Source organism: Ostrea edulis, unplaced genomic scaffold, assembly GCF_947568905.1.
Source record: "Ostrea edulis unplaced genomic scaffold, xbOstEdul1.1 scaffold_62, whole genome shotgun sequence".
Taxonomy (NCBI): Eukaryota; Metazoa; Mollusca; class Bivalvia; order Ostreida; family Ostreidae; genus Ostrea; species Ostrea edulis.
The window spans coordinates 1-18,154 of NW_026606038.1; the positions used below are offsets into that span (position 1 = coordinate 1).

The 18,154-nt window shown below is 34.9% G+C and overlaps 1 protein-coding gene and 3 long non-coding RNA genes across 4 annotated transcripts in view; 2 read left to right on the plus strand and 2 right to left on the minus strand.

Moving 5' to 3' along the window:
* Positions 1-657: 657 nt before the first annotated feature.
* The window catches only part of LOC130051172 (uncharacterized), a 96,647-nt gene continuing 79,150 nt past the window's right edge, over positions 658-18,154 (minus strand). Inside the window, exon 5 of the mRNA XM_056152536.1 lies at positions 658-1,422. Within this exon, the coding sequence (XP_056008511.1) occupies positions 1,168-1,422 (255 nt within the window). The 3' untranslated portion in view covers positions 658-1,167. The remainder of the gene's footprint in view (positions 1,423-18,154) is intronic.
* Positions 7,220-8,499, minus strand: LOC125664690 (uncharacterized). Its single transcript, XR_007366017.2, has 2 exons — positions 8,397-8,499; positions 7,220-7,740 (listed from the first exon to the last, which is right to left on the minus strand). It is a non-coding gene; the product is annotated as an uncharacterized LOC125664690 (long non-coding RNA).
* LOC125664718 (uncharacterized) lies at positions 8,780-9,390 on the plus strand. The gene is made up of 2 exons (XR_007366050.1): positions 8,780-8,918; positions 9,127-9,390. It is a non-coding gene; the product is annotated as an uncharacterized LOC125664718 (long non-coding RNA).
* LOC130051173 (uncharacterized) lies at positions 11,366-11,950 on the plus strand. Its single transcript, XR_008799541.1, has 2 exons — positions 11,366-11,472; positions 11,677-11,950. It is a non-coding gene; the product is annotated as an uncharacterized LOC130051173 (long non-coding RNA).

Below are 18,154 nucleotides of genomic sequence, written 5' to 3' on the forward strand. Positions count from 1 at the left end.
GGATAAATGTAAGCTGTATCAATTATAACAGGACTTAGACACCCCATGTCAAAATATGGGTGTAGAGAACTGCACTTTATATGTATATCCATATAATCTGACACAAAATGTTTAAACTCATGACAACAAAGAATGTATACATAATTCCTCTCTCATTAAAATCAATTGCTGATAAAGAAGAATTATTCTGAGAAACAATTTCTTCCTCTGTAACATCAGGTTCAAACTGATATCCCATATTTAATTCACTTTCTGCTGATGACATTTTAACGTTGATGCTTACAATGTGCCAAAATCACACAATGTGTCCTACTGACATCAGCATCAGTGCTGCCCTCTAGGGGATGCTAAGAGATAACCCAGCAGGGAGGTAATAATTTTTTCAATATGGCAGCTCCCAAGGATTGAAAAGATTAGTTAATCTTTATGAAATATCTCCCTACTAAAGAAAGCTACATCTTAATGATTTTCAGAATTCATTATATACATCAAAATGACAAATTTAAACCCTTTGTCACATTTTCATGTTCACTTCCTTTAAGGAATTTCTCAGTTTGATACTTCAGTCAAAAATAGCAACCAGCATAAGAACAAGGTACGGTTATATACATAAAAAGGCCCAAAAAATTTCTCTCTATAAAATGTGTCTGGAATTAACCTTAACCAGTGTTTTAAGAAAGTAAAATAAATGCCAGGTATACTATGTCAACAAAATCAGAATGATAGTCCTAAATGGATAGCATTATGACATCATGAATAAGACATTTCCCGCCTTTTTCTCAAAATAAGCCTGAAAACTGTCAAATGTCATACAAGTTATTGCTCAGGAAAAGATGTGCGCATTTGTCGAGCAAAATGAAAATGATATATATTGTGTATTATTTTGAGATGAAAAACATGCTTCAATATGAATTTGCTCGACGCATGCGCTGTATGTTTTCTAAAAGGAAAACCACCTGAATTTGTGGATATTTCCATTGAAAATGGCATTTTTGCAATTTTATGCCAACTTCAAGCTCTCGTCATATGACACAAATCATTTTGCTGATCAAACTGAGTGAATTTTGGGTTTGCTAAACTATTCCTTAATTGAATGCCAGGATTTGAGCTCCAAGTGAAATCATCAATATTTTGGGCCAGATGACTGTAGAAACTGTACCTACTTCTTTACAAAGCACATATGTAATTATTACCTTCAAAATCAAATGGTCCGAATCTAATATCTGTTGAATATGATGATAAGCTTGTGAATGTGATCTGGAAGTAAACATTTGATTTTCCAGACAATTCTGCATAGGTTGGTGAGTCTATGTCCACTGTTGCATTTGCTTGTAAATCAAACTCATGCGAGTCACAACTGACACCAGTGCCTGGTATTCCAACTACTGAAATTGTAGTTAATGTCTGCATTGATCCAGATATCTGAAAAGAAATTCACAAGTTTTAATTGTCACCTGAAAGTGCTTACATTTTTAATATAATTGTAGAAGAAGAAAAAATGATAACTGTTACAACACAAAACAAGAGATATTTGTAAAACACATGGTGCAAAATTGAAAAGGGTTGTACACACACATCATTTGATTGAGAGTAGTATTATCAATTCAAAATATTGAGCAGACAATATCTTCCTATGTCAAGAGTGGATTGACCATGTGACCTAAAAATCAATAGGGGTCATCTTCTCCTGAAGATATACCAGCGTACCAAGTTTGATGTCTGTCAAGCAAAGGGTTCTCAAGATATTGAACGGACAGTATATTCCTATGTCCAGTTTGACCCTTGACCTTTGACCATGTGACCTCAAAATCAATAGATATCATCTTCTCCTGAAGATGTACCAGTGTACCAAGTTTGATGTCTGTCAAGTAAAGGGTTCTCAAGATATTGAGCAGACAGTATATTCCTATGTTCAGTTTGACCCTTGACCTTTGACCATGTGACCTCAAATTCAATAGGGGTCATCTTCTCCTTAAGATGTACCAGTGTACCAAGTTTCATGTCTGTCAAGCAAAGGGTTCTCAAGATATGGAGCGGACAGTATATTCTTATGTCCAGAGTAGATTGACCCTTGACCTTTAACCTTTTGACCTGAAAAACAATAGGGGTTCTCTTCTTTTCATAACCAACCCACATTTGAAATATCATTACGATCAAGTGAATGGTTCTCAAGATATTGAGCGGACAACATTTGGTCTACCGACTGACAGGTGCAAACCAATGAAGGGGGCCATAATGAATAAATAAAAGTAGTTTCAAAAGTCGGGGAAAATATTGCTTGAAATAGCAAAATTATAATTTTTTTATGTTGTCAAAAAGTGTTTTCCATACATGCCAGGTATTTTCAAATTTTTGTATTTCTAAGTTATTCTGATACGTAATACATTTTTCAACCTTGCAATTGTTGTATAGATAGAACAATAATTCCAATAATCTTTGCAATTTGTTTTTTTACCCCTGCGACATGATCATGAATAATTGATAAATTTTCTTGAATAATATTCACGATATATGAATATAGGGGGAAATTGTTAATGGTCTCCTTTTTCACAACAAGGCCAATGGAGTTGTGTACATTTAAATTTGAAGTCATGACCCTGTGGGACTTAAGGATGGTGTTATGATATGGGTCCAGTGAAAATGAAGAGGGTAAAAATCTTTTTAAAATCTTCTGATGCTGCTTCAAGATCAGGGTCAATCATATGGGTGTTGTGGCCCATATGCCTCTTATTTGAAACTCAGATAATATGTGATACTATGAAAGTGTGTGAAAGTCGTTGAAACATATCTGTTCTTCTGTCTTAGGTTAATATTTGTGAAAAAAAAAAAATAAATTATATAAAAAAAACCCACAAACATGAGGTCTAGAACAATCAGGTGTCAAGGAAATAGTACACAACACCTTCCCCCTTAAAAAATTTGAATGACAATGAAAACTCAACAAGAGATGTTTGTAAAACACTTATGCCCCCAATTGGTGCAAAATTGAAAAGGGTTACACACACACATCACTTAATTGATAGTATTATCACTGCCGCGGTGGCCGAGATGTTAGAGCGTTCGCCCCGCATACGGAAGGCTGGGGTTCGAATCCCGGCCGCGATAGACCTAAGTCGTTCAAACAGGTAGTGACAGTTCCATCGCCAAATGCTCGGCATCAGGTGTGAATGTCACGGGTCCTCGGAGATGACCTTAAAAACTGATGACCCGTGTCACAGTAGGTGTGGCACGTTAAAGAACCCTAACTGTTCAATGGCCGTAAGCGCCGAGCATAGGCCTAAATTTGAAGCCCTTCACTGGTCTTGGTGATGTCTCCATATGAGTGAAAAATTCTCGAGCGAGGACGTTAAGCAAGATACAATCAATCAATCATAAATTCAAACAAGAGATGTTTGTAAAACACATATGCCCCCCATGGTGCAAAATTGAAAAGGGTTGTACACACACATCATTTAATTGAGAGTAGTATCATCAATTCAAAATATTGAGCAGACAATATCTTCCTATGTCAAGAGTTACGGATTGACCATGTGACCTAAATATCAATAGTGGTAATCAACTCCTGAAGATGTACCAGTGTACCAAGTTTGATGTCTGTCAAGCAAAGGGTTCTCAAGATATTGAGCAGACAGTATATTCCAATGTCCAGTTTGACCCTCGACCATGTGATCTGAAAATCAATAGGAGTCATCTTCTCCTGAAGATGTACCAGTGTACCAAGTTGATGTCTGTCAAACAAAGGGTTCTCAAGATATTGAGCGGACAGAAAATTCCCATGTCCAGTTCGACCCTTGACCTTTGACTACGTGACCTCAAAATCAATAGATGTCATCTTCTCTTGATGATGTACCAGTGTACCAAGTTTGATGTCTGTCAAGCAAAGGGTTGTCAAGATATTGAACGGACAGTATATTCCTATGTCCAATTTGACCCTTGACCTTTGACTACGTGACCTCAAAATCAATAGGTGTCATCTTCTCTTGATGTTGTATTCGTGTACCAAGTTTGATGTCTGTCAAGCAAAGGGTTCTCAAGATATTGAGCGGACAGTATATTCCTATGTCCAGTTCGACCCTTGACCATGCGACCTCAAAATCAATAGGTGTCATCTTCTCCTGATGATGTACCAGTGTACCAAGTTTGATGTCTGTCAAGCAAAGGGTTCTCAAGATATTGAGCAGACAGTATATTCCAATGTCCAGTTTGACCCTCGACCATGTGATCTGAAAATCAATAGGGGTCATCTTCTCCTGAAGATGTACCTGTGTACCAAGTTTGATGTCTGTCAAACAAAGGGTTCTCAAGATATTGAGCGGACAGTATATTCCTATGTCCAGTTCGACCCTTGACCTTTGACTGCGTGACCTCAAAATCAATAGATATCATCTTCTCCTGATGATGTACCAGTGTACCAAGTTTGATGTCTGTCAAGCAAAAGATTCTCTAGACATTGAGTGGTCAGAATATTCCTATTTCCAGTTTGACCCTTGACCTGAAAAACAATAGGGGTCCTCTTCTACTCATAACCAACCCACATATGAAATATCATTATGATCAAGTCAATGGTTCTCAAGATATTGAGCGGACAACATGTGGTCTACCGACCAACAGGTGCAAAGCAATATATGCCCCTCTTCTTTGGAGGGGGGGGGGGGGGGGGGGGGGGGGGGGCATAAATATACAATGTACATAAATTAAAGCAACAACAAAATGACAAAACATATCCATAACACTCTGCTATAACATTGTCTCTGCCTTTGATATGTTGGGTTAAAGAGCAAGTTTTCCTGATTATACTCGCACTTTCTAAAGAAAGTTCGGGTATATATTGTTGTTACCCTGTTCCGTCCGTCAGTCACACTTCCTTTATCCTTAAACTCCACCTTCATCTTAAATAGTAACCAATCGACCTTTTAGAAGATGATTGGTGGTGTCCTGTAAATATGCAATAAGGTTTCGGAATTTTCATTTTCACCCTGGGTCCCAAATGGGAGTCAAAAAACACACTTTTTCTGCAAAAAAACCCACCCTGGTTCCCAGAACTCCTCTAACATTTTATGCAAATGTTGTTTTGGAAGGTAACTGGTGGTGTCCTATGGATGTGCATTTATATTTAGGGTTTTAGAATTTTCATTTTCACCCTGGGGCCCAAATGGGAGTAGAAAAACATTTTTTTCTGAAACAAACCCTGGTTCCCAGAACTCCTTTTACAAATTATGCAGTATAGCCAAATCATCTTTTGGAAAATGATTGGTAGTGTCCTATAAATGTTCAATAAGGTTTCGGAACTTTTGTATAGGCCCAGGGGGGCAAATTAAAAGGGCTGAAAAATGATGTTTTCTGTTACTGTTCTGTTACTTGAACTCCAAGGAGTAGTCACATGATATTCTCAGAGCTGGCTGGCGAATTCACATCAAAACCCTATTTCTGTTAGAGATGAATCTCAGAAATCCACAGACCCTTAAACAAAGTGATTGTCTCTGAAAGTCGGAGATATCATACATATTAAATGTTATCACTGAAAGGGTGTCCAGGTAGCGCAGATGTATCGCTCTCATTTCTCACCGCTGCGTTTGATCCCTGTGATTGGCAGTGGTTGTATGTGAGAGGGTATGGCGGTCGCCCGCTTGGACACATGGGTTTCCTCCCACATAAATGACCCCCTAACGCAAACATCCGTGTATCTATGGACCCCCTTGGAAATAAGCTTTTGAGCTTTCATAGGTTATCCTTGGTATTTATGTATGTATGTTTGTATATAGCGAATAAACTTCTTTAACTTTAAAGACCTGGAACACTGCAATGGGATTGTCAATCTTCAATGACCTTGAGAAGTGTGTCAAGGTCAAACATTTATCAGCAAGGTTTGGGGTTGACCTTGAAAGGGGGTCAAGGTCAAAATCATACGGACACATCAAGGTGTGAGTGTCCACAAGTGACACAATTCACCACGTATGTCTTCCAAAAGGGAGAGAAATCTGACATGTCAGTCATGATCACTGATAATCCGAAATTCCTCCGATTCTTATCCCTTTCACATTTGTGTCTGATGAATGATCTTTACTGCACATGACATATAAGGAAAGCAAGGGTAACAGTCAGAGGTATCTTGAATTATGTAACTCATGTGTCTTTTGTAAAGTAGGACAATGAAATTCGCTAGTCAAAATGCGTCTATTATCGGACACTGAGACGATTTTCATTTTCTACCCGGCACTTGATAACTCGCGATTTGCATCAACTAGATATCTACCCTCATGAAAATATTTTGCTGAAAATTTGCTGAAAGATATCTGAAACAAATCTGAAACATTGCTTACTGAAATTTTTCTTGCTGAATCAATGCTGAACATGTTTCAGCATATATGCTGAAACACCTTGAGCATTGCTGAAACATTTCTTAATTACTGAAACATTGCTTACTGAAATGTTTCTTGCTGAATCAATGCTGAACATGTTTCAGTACATATGCTGAAACACCTTGAGCATTGCTGAAACATTTCTTAATTACTGAAACATTCAGACAAGTTGCTGAGACAGTCTGAAACATCATTAAAATTGCTGAGTTCCATCTGAAACATTCAAATTGCTGAAACTGTCTGAAACTCTGCAATATTGCGACAACTTATCATTCTGAGAAAAGACAAATTCCTTGGAGATAAATTATTTAAACTATAATCATAATATATGACATGACAATGAAATCAACCCATAATGGAAATTATATAATACAAAACAAATTAACTATGCCCATGTTTGTGTCTGTGTATACACTTTAACACTTCATCAAAAATATATTAGTCTCGATCATGGTCATCCCCTCATGAAAATATTTTGCTGAAAATTTGCTGAAAGATATCTGAAACAAATCTGAAACGTTGCTTACTGAAATTTTTCTTGCTGAATCAATGCTGAACATGTTTCAGCATATATGCTGAAACACCTTGAGCATTGCTGAAACATTTCTTAATTACTGAAACATTGCTTACTGAAATGTTTCTTGCTGAATCAATGCTGAAAATGTTTCAGTACATATGCTGAAACACCTTGAGCATTGCTGAAACATTTCTTAATTACTGAAACATTCAGACAAGTTGCTGAGACAGTCTGAAACATCAATTAAAATTGCTGAGTTCCATCTGAAACATTCAAATTGCTGAAACTGTCTGAAACTCATCAATATTGCGACAACTTATCATGCTGAGAAAAGACAAATTCCTTGGAGATAAATTATTTAAACTATAATCATAATATATGACATGACAATGAAATCAACCCATAATGGACATTATATAATACAAAACAAATTAACTATGCCCATGTTTGTGTCTGTGTATACACTTTAACACTTCATCAAAAATATTAGTCTCGATCATCATGGTCATCACAGGCATCTATACTGTAGCAATTCTGTTGTAACAGTTTTTGGTACTTTTTGGAGTTGATCATTATTTAAGTCCATTTACTAAACAAGATATAGTTCCAATCATGGTCATCACAGGCAGATCTATTAGATTAATCTGCAACTATAATTCTGTTGCAACAGATTTTGGCACTCTACAGTGGGTTAATTCACAAATTTTCTGTTGTTGAACATGTTGAATGGAAGTTTCCTTAAAAAATAAAACTCAGCACAAGCCACTCCCTCCAGAATGTACAGTTCCGACTCCTTCCTCTTCCCAATTTATAAAGAGTCAGCCTGCTTATTATCTACTAAGAAGTTCTCCTAAGAATGACTTACTGAAAAAATATAATAACAATATATGAATATATTAATTAGAGGCTCCATAACAATACAATCACACAGTCCTACATTTCAAGCAAATTCTTGAGTATCTATTGCTGTATTACTCATGCTGTATATTTGATTTATAATCGTAATTCAGGTCTAATGACGTAATATTTCAATGTATGAATTCAAGAGCATTTTGTGTCATAGATATACTTAAACTGCTTTACCATAGTATATTTTTGCAATTGGAATCAAATACAAAACTGCATTAAGCATTTTTTGAATTTTTCAACCTACGAGACGTTGTGAAAGTATGGAAGAATGGCACTAGCAAGAGATTGCGAAATTGTGTTGAGAAAATTCGGGTCGTCGTAACTTTGTCGTTTTAGAATTACAACGTGTGTAATCCCTACTTGTTATAACTGTGGGCAGTGAAATTCAATTGTGCATTTAGCTTGAAATCTTTACACACTGTTACATAAGAAAACATGGGTGTCCTAGGTCTAACAAAAATCGTAACTTTAAAAAAATAAATCAAAAAAAATCGGCGACTTTCATTAGACAGTCACCTCTACTTCAAAATTGAAACCAAGTGCCATTTATTTATATGACTGTCATTTTCAATCATAATTTAAGCCTATATTATTTTGGTTTTGAAACTTACATGTTAAGTAAGGCAGAATCTTCTCACTGCACTGCCCCTCCGGCCTCCATCTTCTGTGTTTTCTTCTGATGTTGACGGAAGTTGTCAATCAATTACAAAGTATTAAAAAAATCGATAAAAAAAATTTATAGGAGAAATATTGGAATATATCCTTTATTTTAAGAGCTATAATACTTTTGACAATATTTTTTTTTAAATATTTGTAAACTGGTTCCCCGCTGATCGATGCTACCTACATACGAAATAGGCGAGGTCGATAAGGGTACCAGTTTAATATTCATCGCAGACGGAAGTATTGCACGCGGGAAAAATTTCGTTTGATCAACAGCCATGTATTGAAATCATAACGCCATCGTTGTATGAGTGGGTGAAGATGAATTTAATGCGATTCCACTCTCCTGTATAAAGGATCCAAGAAAAGATTTTAGTAAATACCTTGAGGGAGAATGCATAAGCATGAAAACCTCCAGATCTTGGTTTCCCTGGCCTGAATCTTCGACGCCATTTTGTTAGCAGTTCGAGGTATGAATTTTTGTGTTAATGTTAACCTAATAGTCCTATTAATTAAGTGCCTGTACTATGTAAAAATCAGAACTTTCGATCACATAAATTTGAAGCATTCCATGTTGAATTAATTAAGATCATGAATTTATATGAACTTCGATCATTATTTATAAGATTAAACACATTGTTAAGTTTACAATGTACATGTATGCTAGTATAATTTCAGATGGATTCAAGCAAATTAAGAAGTGGATTATCCTAAAAATTCGTTGGATACAGACAAGATCTATATGACAATCAGAATGATTACCTCATAGTGGACTATAAGGCCTACAACAGCTAGCTATTTCTAATCAGAGAGGTGGGAAGACCCGGTAGGATGTAATACCAAGTAAACAGTAAATGGAAATTTAAATTATAAAAAAGGTAGTGCCTGAAAAAGACAATTTAAGACTTGATATTTTGAATGAAAAATAAAAATTGAAATATATTTGTCTCGATTATTTTTTAAAGTATATTGCAGGATGAAAAGCTAGCATATCCTTGCTGAATAAGTGCTGTAACATTGCTGAATAGGTGGGGTATTATTGCTGAAACGGCACTGAATATTTGCTGAAACAGCACTGAATAATTGCTGAAACAGTACTTAATATTTGCTGAAACAGCACTGAATAATTGCTGAAACAGTGCTGAATAATTGCTGAAACAGTACTTAATATTTGCTGAAACAGTGCTGAATAATTTCTGAAACAGTGCTGAATAATTTCTGAAACAGTGCTGAATAATTGCTGAAACGGCACTGAATAATTGCTGAATATTTCTGAAACCTTGCTTACTTATAGTTTGAAAACTGTATGAAACATTGCTGAAATTTTGGCTGAAACATCACTCGCAATTGGCTGAAACACCAAGTCTGAAACATGCCTGGAATGTTCCAATTACAGGCATGTTTCAGACTTTTGTTTCAGACTTGATTCAGATAGACAATTCTGAAATGTTTCAGGAAAATTTCAGAAATGTTTCAGGAAAATTTCAGACTAAAATTTTCATGAGGGTCACTACTGTAGCAATTCTGTTGAAACAGTTTTTGGTACTTTTTGGAGTTGATCATTATTTAAGTCCATTTACTAAACAAGATATAGTTCCAATCATGGTCATCACAGGCAGATCTATTAGATTAATCTGCAACTATTCTGTTGCAACAGATTTTGGCACTCTACAGTGGGTTAATTCACAGATTTTCTGTTGTTGAACATGTTGAATGGAAGTTTCCTTAAAAAATAAAACTCAGCACAAGCCACTCCCTCCAGAATGTTCAGTTCCGACTCCTTCCTCTTCCCAATTTATAAAGAGTCAGCCTGCTTATTATCTACTAAGAAGTTCTCCTAAGAATGACTTACTGAAAAAATACAATAACAATATATGAATATATTAATTAGAGGCTCCATAACAATACAATCACACAGTCCTACATTTCAAGCAAATTCTTGAGTATCTATTGCTGTATTACTCATGCTGTATATTTGATTTATAATCGTAATTCAGTTCTAATGACGTAATATTTCAATGTATGAATTCAAGAGCATTTTGTGTCATAGATATACTTAAACTGCTTTACCATAGTATATTTTTGCAATTGGAATCAAATACAAAACTGCATTAAGCATTTTCTGAATTTTTCAACCTACGAGACGTTGTGAAAGTATGGAAGAATGGCACTAGCAAGAGATTGTGAAATTGTGTTGAGAAAATTCGGGTCGTCATAACTTTGTCGTTTTACAATTACGTGTGTAATCCCTACTTGTTATAACTGTGGGCAGTGAAATTCATTTGTGCATTTAGCTTGAAATCTTTACACACTGTTACATAAGAAAACATGGGTGTCCTAGGCCTAACAAAAATCGTAAGTGTAAAAAAATAAATTTAAAAAAATCGGCGACTTTCATTAGTCAGTCACCTCTACTTCAAAATTGAAACCAAGTGCCATTTATTTATATGACTGTCATTTTCAATCATAATTTAAGCCTATACTATTTTGGTTTTGAAACTTACATGTTAAGTAAGGCAGAATCTTCTCACTGCACTGCCCCTCCGGCCTCCATCTTCTGTGTTTTCATCCGATGTTGACGGAAGTTGTCAATCAATTACAAAGTATTAAAAAAATCGATAAAAAAAATTATAGGAGAAATATTGGAATATATCCTTTATTTTAAGAGCTATAATACTTTTGACAATATTTTTTTTAAATATTTGTAAACTGGTTCCCCGCTGATTGATGCTACCTACATACGAAATAGGCGAAGTCGATAAGGGTACCAGTTTAATATTCATCGCAGACGGAAGTATTGCACGCGGGAAAAAATTCGTTTGATCAACAGCCATGTCTTGAAATCATAACGCCATCGTTGTATGAGTGGGTGAAGATAAATTTAATGCGATTCCACTCTCCTGTATAAAGGATCCAAGAAAAGATTTTAGTAAATACCTTGCGGGAGAATGCATAAGCATGAAAACCTCCAGATCTTGGTTTCCCTGGCCTGAATCTTCGACGCCATTTTGTTAGCAGTTCGAGGTATGAATTTTTGTGTTAATGTTAACCTAATAGTCCTATTAAGTGCCTGTACTATGTAAAAATCAGAACTTTCGATCACATAAATTTGAATCATTCCATGTTGAATTAATTAAGATCATGAATTTATATGAACTTCGATCATTATTTATAAGATTAAACACATTGTTAAGTTTACAATGTACATGTATGCTAGTATAATTTCAGATGGATTCAAGCAAATTAAGAAGTGGATTATCCTAAAAATTCGTTGGATACAGACAAGGCCCATAGATCTATATGACAATCAGAATGATTACCTCATAGTGGACTATAAGGCCTACAACAGCTAGCTATTTCTAATCAGAGAGGTGGGAAGACCCGGTAGGATGTAATACCAAGTAAACAGTAAATGGAAATTTAAATTATAAAAAAAGGTAGTGCCTGAAAAAGACAATTTAAGACTTTGATATTTTGAATGAAAAATAAAAATTGAAATATATTTGTCTCGATTATTTTTTAAAGTATATTGCAGGATGAAAAGCTAGTATATCCTTGCTGAATAAGTGCTGTAACATTGCTGAATAGGTGGGGTATTATTGCTGAAACGGCACTGAATAATTGCTGAAACGGCACTGAATATTTGCTGAAACAGCACTGAATAATTGCTGAAACAGTACTTAATATTTGCTGAAACAGCACTGAATAATTGCTGAAACAGTGCTGAATAATTGCTGAAACAGTACTTAATATTTGCTGAAACAGTGCTGAATAATTTCTGAAACAGTGCTGAATAATTGCTGAAACGGCACTGAATAATTGCTGAATATTTCTGAAACATTGCTTACTAACAGTTTGAAAACTGTATGAAACATTGCTGAAATTTTGGCTGAAACATCACTCGCAATTGGCTGAAACACCAAGTCTGAAACATGCCTGGAATGTTCCAATTACAGGCATGTTTCAGACTTTTGTTTCAGACTTGATTCAGATAGACAATTCTGGAATGTTTCAGGAAAATTTCAGAAATGTTTCAGGAAAATTTCAGACTAAAATTTTCATGAGGGCCGAAATTCCTCCGATTCTTATCCCTTTCACATTTGTGTCTGATAAATGATCTTTACTGCACATGACATATAAGGAAAGCAAGGGTAACAGTCAGAGGTATCTTGAATTATGTAACTCATGTGTCTTTTGTAAAGTAGGACAATGAAATTCGCTAGTCAAAATGCGTCTATTATCGGACACTGAGACGATTTTCATTTTCTACCCGGCACTTGATAACTCGCGATTTGCATCAACTAGATATCTACTCGCTAGACACAGTAATGCTATTTCATTTGTAACACCTCATAGTTTAACCACTCTTATTATGTACATTAAATTAAGCAGGTCAAACTGAAATAACTTAAAGGACACAATGCATGTTTCTAAACTTTTTCATTTTTTCAGCAAAATTAATTCTTTTTATGTCTAAAACTACTTTAAGGTAATTCCCCATACCACGTCAAATAACGTTAGAAACGTTATTTACGAGTCACGAACGTTCTGACACATTCATGCAACGAACCCGATGACATTTTGGTAAATTTTGTAGCCCATATTAGGACTGATTGTTTGAAAGCAAACAACATAAATTTAGAATTAAAAAAAACAAAACAACAAAACAACAACAAACGAATCACAATAATACAAACAAGCCGGTTCTATACAAAACAACGCTCGGGGGAGAAAATGCTTAGGCCTATAGTTATATACAACTCTGCTCACACATTGCGTTATGACAAAGTCGTTTAGTGAGATTTCTGCAAATATTACAGATTATGATGTTAAATCGTGTTGCCAACTTTCAATGTATCTACTGTAGGCCATTTCTTTTGTGTGATTTCTGATCATTAATGACGGGTAGAATTATCGAATCTTCTATATAGGCTACAAGATGCTAATTTTTGTGTGCTTCATGTACTGACAGTCACATATTTTTGTTATGTTTTCCTTATAATTTATTTACACCTGAAAAAATATGATCGATGCATGTCGTCCTGATCTAAATAAAATATATGCATAATCTAAAGCTATGACATTGTAACCCCCCTTGCAAAATTTTTATATTTATTTACACGACAAAAATCGCTTTCGAGGCCCTCCGAATCCATCATAAATGTGCATATATACATGTATGTGCATATCTCTGTTGTGTCTAATGATTTCTGGGTGTTCAATTTAGAACATACGCTGATAGATGTGTCACATATTTAGGCTCTATCTAGACTAGGCCTAGGTGTCCTGTGTCTGTGTTCTTGTACTACAGTATGGATCATGGATGTTGTAATGTATTTTTCTTTTATCTAAAACACTTTTCTGGCCGGACATGACCTCCATTGATGTTTTGATTAAAACGTCTCGGAATGTACGCGGTACTACATGTCCCGTTAACACTCACATTGCATGGCTGTATCGTATTTTTAAAAAATTACCAGGAACTAAAAATTACCAAGAGGGGTGAGGAATGCAGAATTCGGGTGTTTTAAAATATTCGAATTTCCCAAAATGTGTAACTTGAGCATAGGTTAGCATTCTCTGGGTGAGCGTTAAAAATGTAAAAATCATTCTGATCTACATCACTTTGTTCCAACTAGATCTGACGACATAATAGTTTATTTTTTCATCTATTGTGACGTCATGTCAGTGTTCATGTGACGTAGGCTAAGCTCCATAGTAAAGTGGGGATTTTTCTAACTTCAAGCCCCGATCCCTAAAGCTTACGGTAATCAATGAAAGTGGTATTTTGCTACTTGAAGCTTTAACGTTTCAAAAACCATCCTGTAATATTTCTTGAAATGGTAATTTATTAATGTAAATGATGAATGAAACATCTTTGCAGAGATAAGAATTTTAGACACCATTTTCCAATATGCGTTTTTTCAAGGATTTTAACCTAGAGGGGGTCATTAGGCTCTCAAATTATCCGATACCCTATCTACTTCTTATGTCAATTGATTGCTGGAGTGTAAAGGTAAAACATATTGAATTGTTTCAAAAATCTGAAGGTTTTTGAAAACAGAATTTCTTGGATATGGCAGGCTATGATTAGTCAAAATTTGACTACTATATATGCATTTTCATCACCTTGAAACCAAGAGCTTGGTTCAGTAGATGAACAATTATTGAAAACAGTCAAATGCAATACATTTTCTTCAATTCATATGAAAGAAACATATTTCTATCGTTTAAATAGAGACAGTGCCTGAAAATGAATGTATATTAACACTGCTTGCTTTAACGTGATGTGTTCTATTTTTAAAAGTGGCTGTACTCTGGGAAAGGCTGCTAAACATATTTTTCTTCGGGAATTTGGTCAATATACATTCTCGACAAAATAAATGCAAATTTTGATAGAAATCTGTAGGTTTTTCAATACTAATTTAAGATGTGGTATGGGGAATTGCCTTAAATGTGTTTTAAATGAAATATTTTGCATAGTTTTCGAGCTTGAAAGCGATGAAATTCATATCTTGCGATATGCATATTTTCTTTCGCTAGTTTACGCGCCATTGTGTGTGACGTCATATGCGCCCTCGGGTTTGAAAACATCTATTAGCCATTTCATAAACAGATTTAGATTTAATCGACAAAAAACCCAATTATCACGTTAACGGCTTGTAAATAATAATACATTAAGATGTTTTGTGCCGTGCTCCGGTGTACTAGTTGTCAGTAGAAAGGATTTAGACTGTCAGTATTTTTGAATTTTTCGAAGGAAGGTACGAGAAAAAAGACGTGGATAATTTTTTTATTGGAGCAAGAACTTTACCTTAAAAAACACTCCCAGTCACCTTTTCAAAAACCGCTTGGACAGAGACCCTGATAAACTGCGAGAAAATGGATATATCGAAGCTATAAGCACTGGTAGGCCTATAGCATACAGTCTGGTTTGCTCTTCAAATTCAATACACACTCGGATCAACTGACCTTCACCTTGTAATGTGTGCATATATCGACAATACAATGTAACTTCTACCAACTGGTAAATTTACAAAAAAAAAATACAAAAAGATACAAAATAATTGAACTTTTAATTATACAAATAATAGAATACACTGTATTGTATATCCTAACTTTAAATTGAATTATAAAATTATTTCCTTATTGAACTTGTATAACATCTTGAGTGCGTCAGTATAACGTCATGCTCCCACTTTATAATTCCTAAAGACGTGCAGATCACAATTCAAAAATAGTAATAAGATTGCTTTATCAAAATAAAATAATGTGATTACCACTTTAAATTTGATTATTTTCATTGATTTGTGTGTGTGTTGTCTTTTTCTTTCTTTCCGAAATGCACTCGTGACAATAGCTTGGCATAGGGCCTAGTTGTCAACAATTTAACGCATCATAATTTGTCTAATCCAAAAATAAATAATGATTGCACTGTTTATTTTAGAAAAATAGCGCCAATTACAGATGTATAAAGGAATAACATCACCAAACAGTTTGTAGACAGCGACCCATATTAACATTATTTACTCACAACATTGCCGATTTCATACACGCTTATTTACTCGATCGCTATATTTGGGTATTTACATCATTATATGTGTGCACTGGTGGTGAAAACGTATAAAACTCGGGAAATTTGTCAACATCGATTTAAATGTTGCCCATGGTAGATAAATTAGGCCCCTAAAAGTTGAGTTTTTAATAATATCTCGTAGTACTTTCACAATCCGAAGGGCGCATGTGATGTCACTGTACCACGTGACTACCTACCTAATTAACTAGACTTTTTGAAATCGGGGCTTAGATTTAAATCTGTATTGTGGTTAATTATCGCAAACTTTCGGCGAACGAACTATTAGAATTAATCACTATAAGCATAAAGAAGACGAAATGCATGTTATGTTGTATACTTTGAAAACATGAGATGTGTCCTTTAATTAACGTCGGCATTATGGTTAAAATCAGCTCGATCCGCTCTTTTACTTTTATGTTGTCGCAATACGAGGAGCGGATCGAGGAGCTGATTTTAATCAGATTGGTCCGAAGGAACAGTAAGAGTTATCAATTGACAAGTAAAAATTTAAGTAATGATAGCACAAGTGACCAATGATTAGAAATATTCATTTATGGTCCTGTAATTTGGTTATAGGAAGGTCTTTGGTATCCTTTGATTATTTACAATTTCATTTCTCTTTCTGAATATAATTCATGATAGATACAGAATTTATATGGTGTGACCACTGACCAGGCTGGTTTCAATATGCCATTCTGAGAATTACACTATGCAGACCTGAATCAATGTTTATATACTTCCAAAATGAGTTTACTCTGAATGACACTTCAGTTCATGCACATTATAGGTAAGTCCAATGAGACTGTTAGGCCTGTATGTATTGTGGATGGGAATTCCATGACCCTGATATGTCTTAAATTTGTCTGACAGCAAGTCAAATTGGGATGAATTTAATTCCACCATCAGTTTTAAATCACTGATTTAACTTGAACAGATCATACAAACTGTTTCTATTAATTTTAAATAGATATATAACATGTCCACAAAATAATTGCATTATCATTTTTTTTTTTAGAATGTACGTCATCAATGTTCTCCCAAAGGAAAGTGAGCAAAAACTTATCCACAGAATGACAACAGCACATTTTTGTGGAACTTATTAAAATGTGCAGGTAATATTGCTGTTAAAATATTTTGTATCCTATGATCTGTAATAAAATATAAGTGGCATATTGATATAACTTTAACTTTGTTATAACTTTTCAACTAAAATGGGTAGGGATTTTATATTTGCCATTTTTATTCTTTGTGACAAGAAAATATTTTTTTAATATATATATACAAACTGTATATATAAAAGTACCTCATTAATGACCTTTTGACCTACTAAGGCTTTCTGATGGTACCAAATTTGATCATCTGACCTTAACATGAATTTTCACCTACTTGTCTTGAAAAGCGTTAAGTTGGGGGGCATCCATGGTTCACATTCATGTCTTGTTGCTGTTCAAACTATGAAAATATCTTGCTGTTTAAGAATGATTATCTAGCACAACCATTTAACGCAAAGTTAGATAAGGCCAATTTTTTTTTTTAATTTGGTTTACGGATTTCAAAATTTTCAAATCCGTTCGAAGGAGGTAAAAAAAAAAAAAAAAAAAAGAGGCCCATGGGCCACATCGCTCACCTGAGTCACCTTGGCCCATCTGAAGACTTTCCATATATATTTGCATGTAAAACCTTAATTAGTCCCTATTATGGCCCAAACTACCCTTTGCAAACTTGAATCTACACTATGTCAGAAAGCTGTCATGTAAATGTCAACTTCTTTGACCCAATGGTTCTTGAGAAGAAGATTTTTAAAGCTTTTTCCTAAATTTGTATGTAAAACTTTGATCCCCCCTTGTGGCCCCATCCTACCACCGGGGGCCATGATTTGAACAAACTTGAATCTGCACTATGTCAGAAAGTTTTCATGTAAAAATCAGCTTTTCTGGCTCAGTGGTTCTTGAGAAGAAGATTTTTAAAGATTTGTCATATATATTTGTATGTAAAACTTTGATCCCCTATTGTGGCCCCATCCTAGCCCCGGGGCCCATGATTTGAACAAACTTGAATCTGCATTATGTCAGAAAGTTTTCATGTAAAAATCAGCTTTTTTGGCTCAGTGGTTCTTGAGAAGAAGTTTTT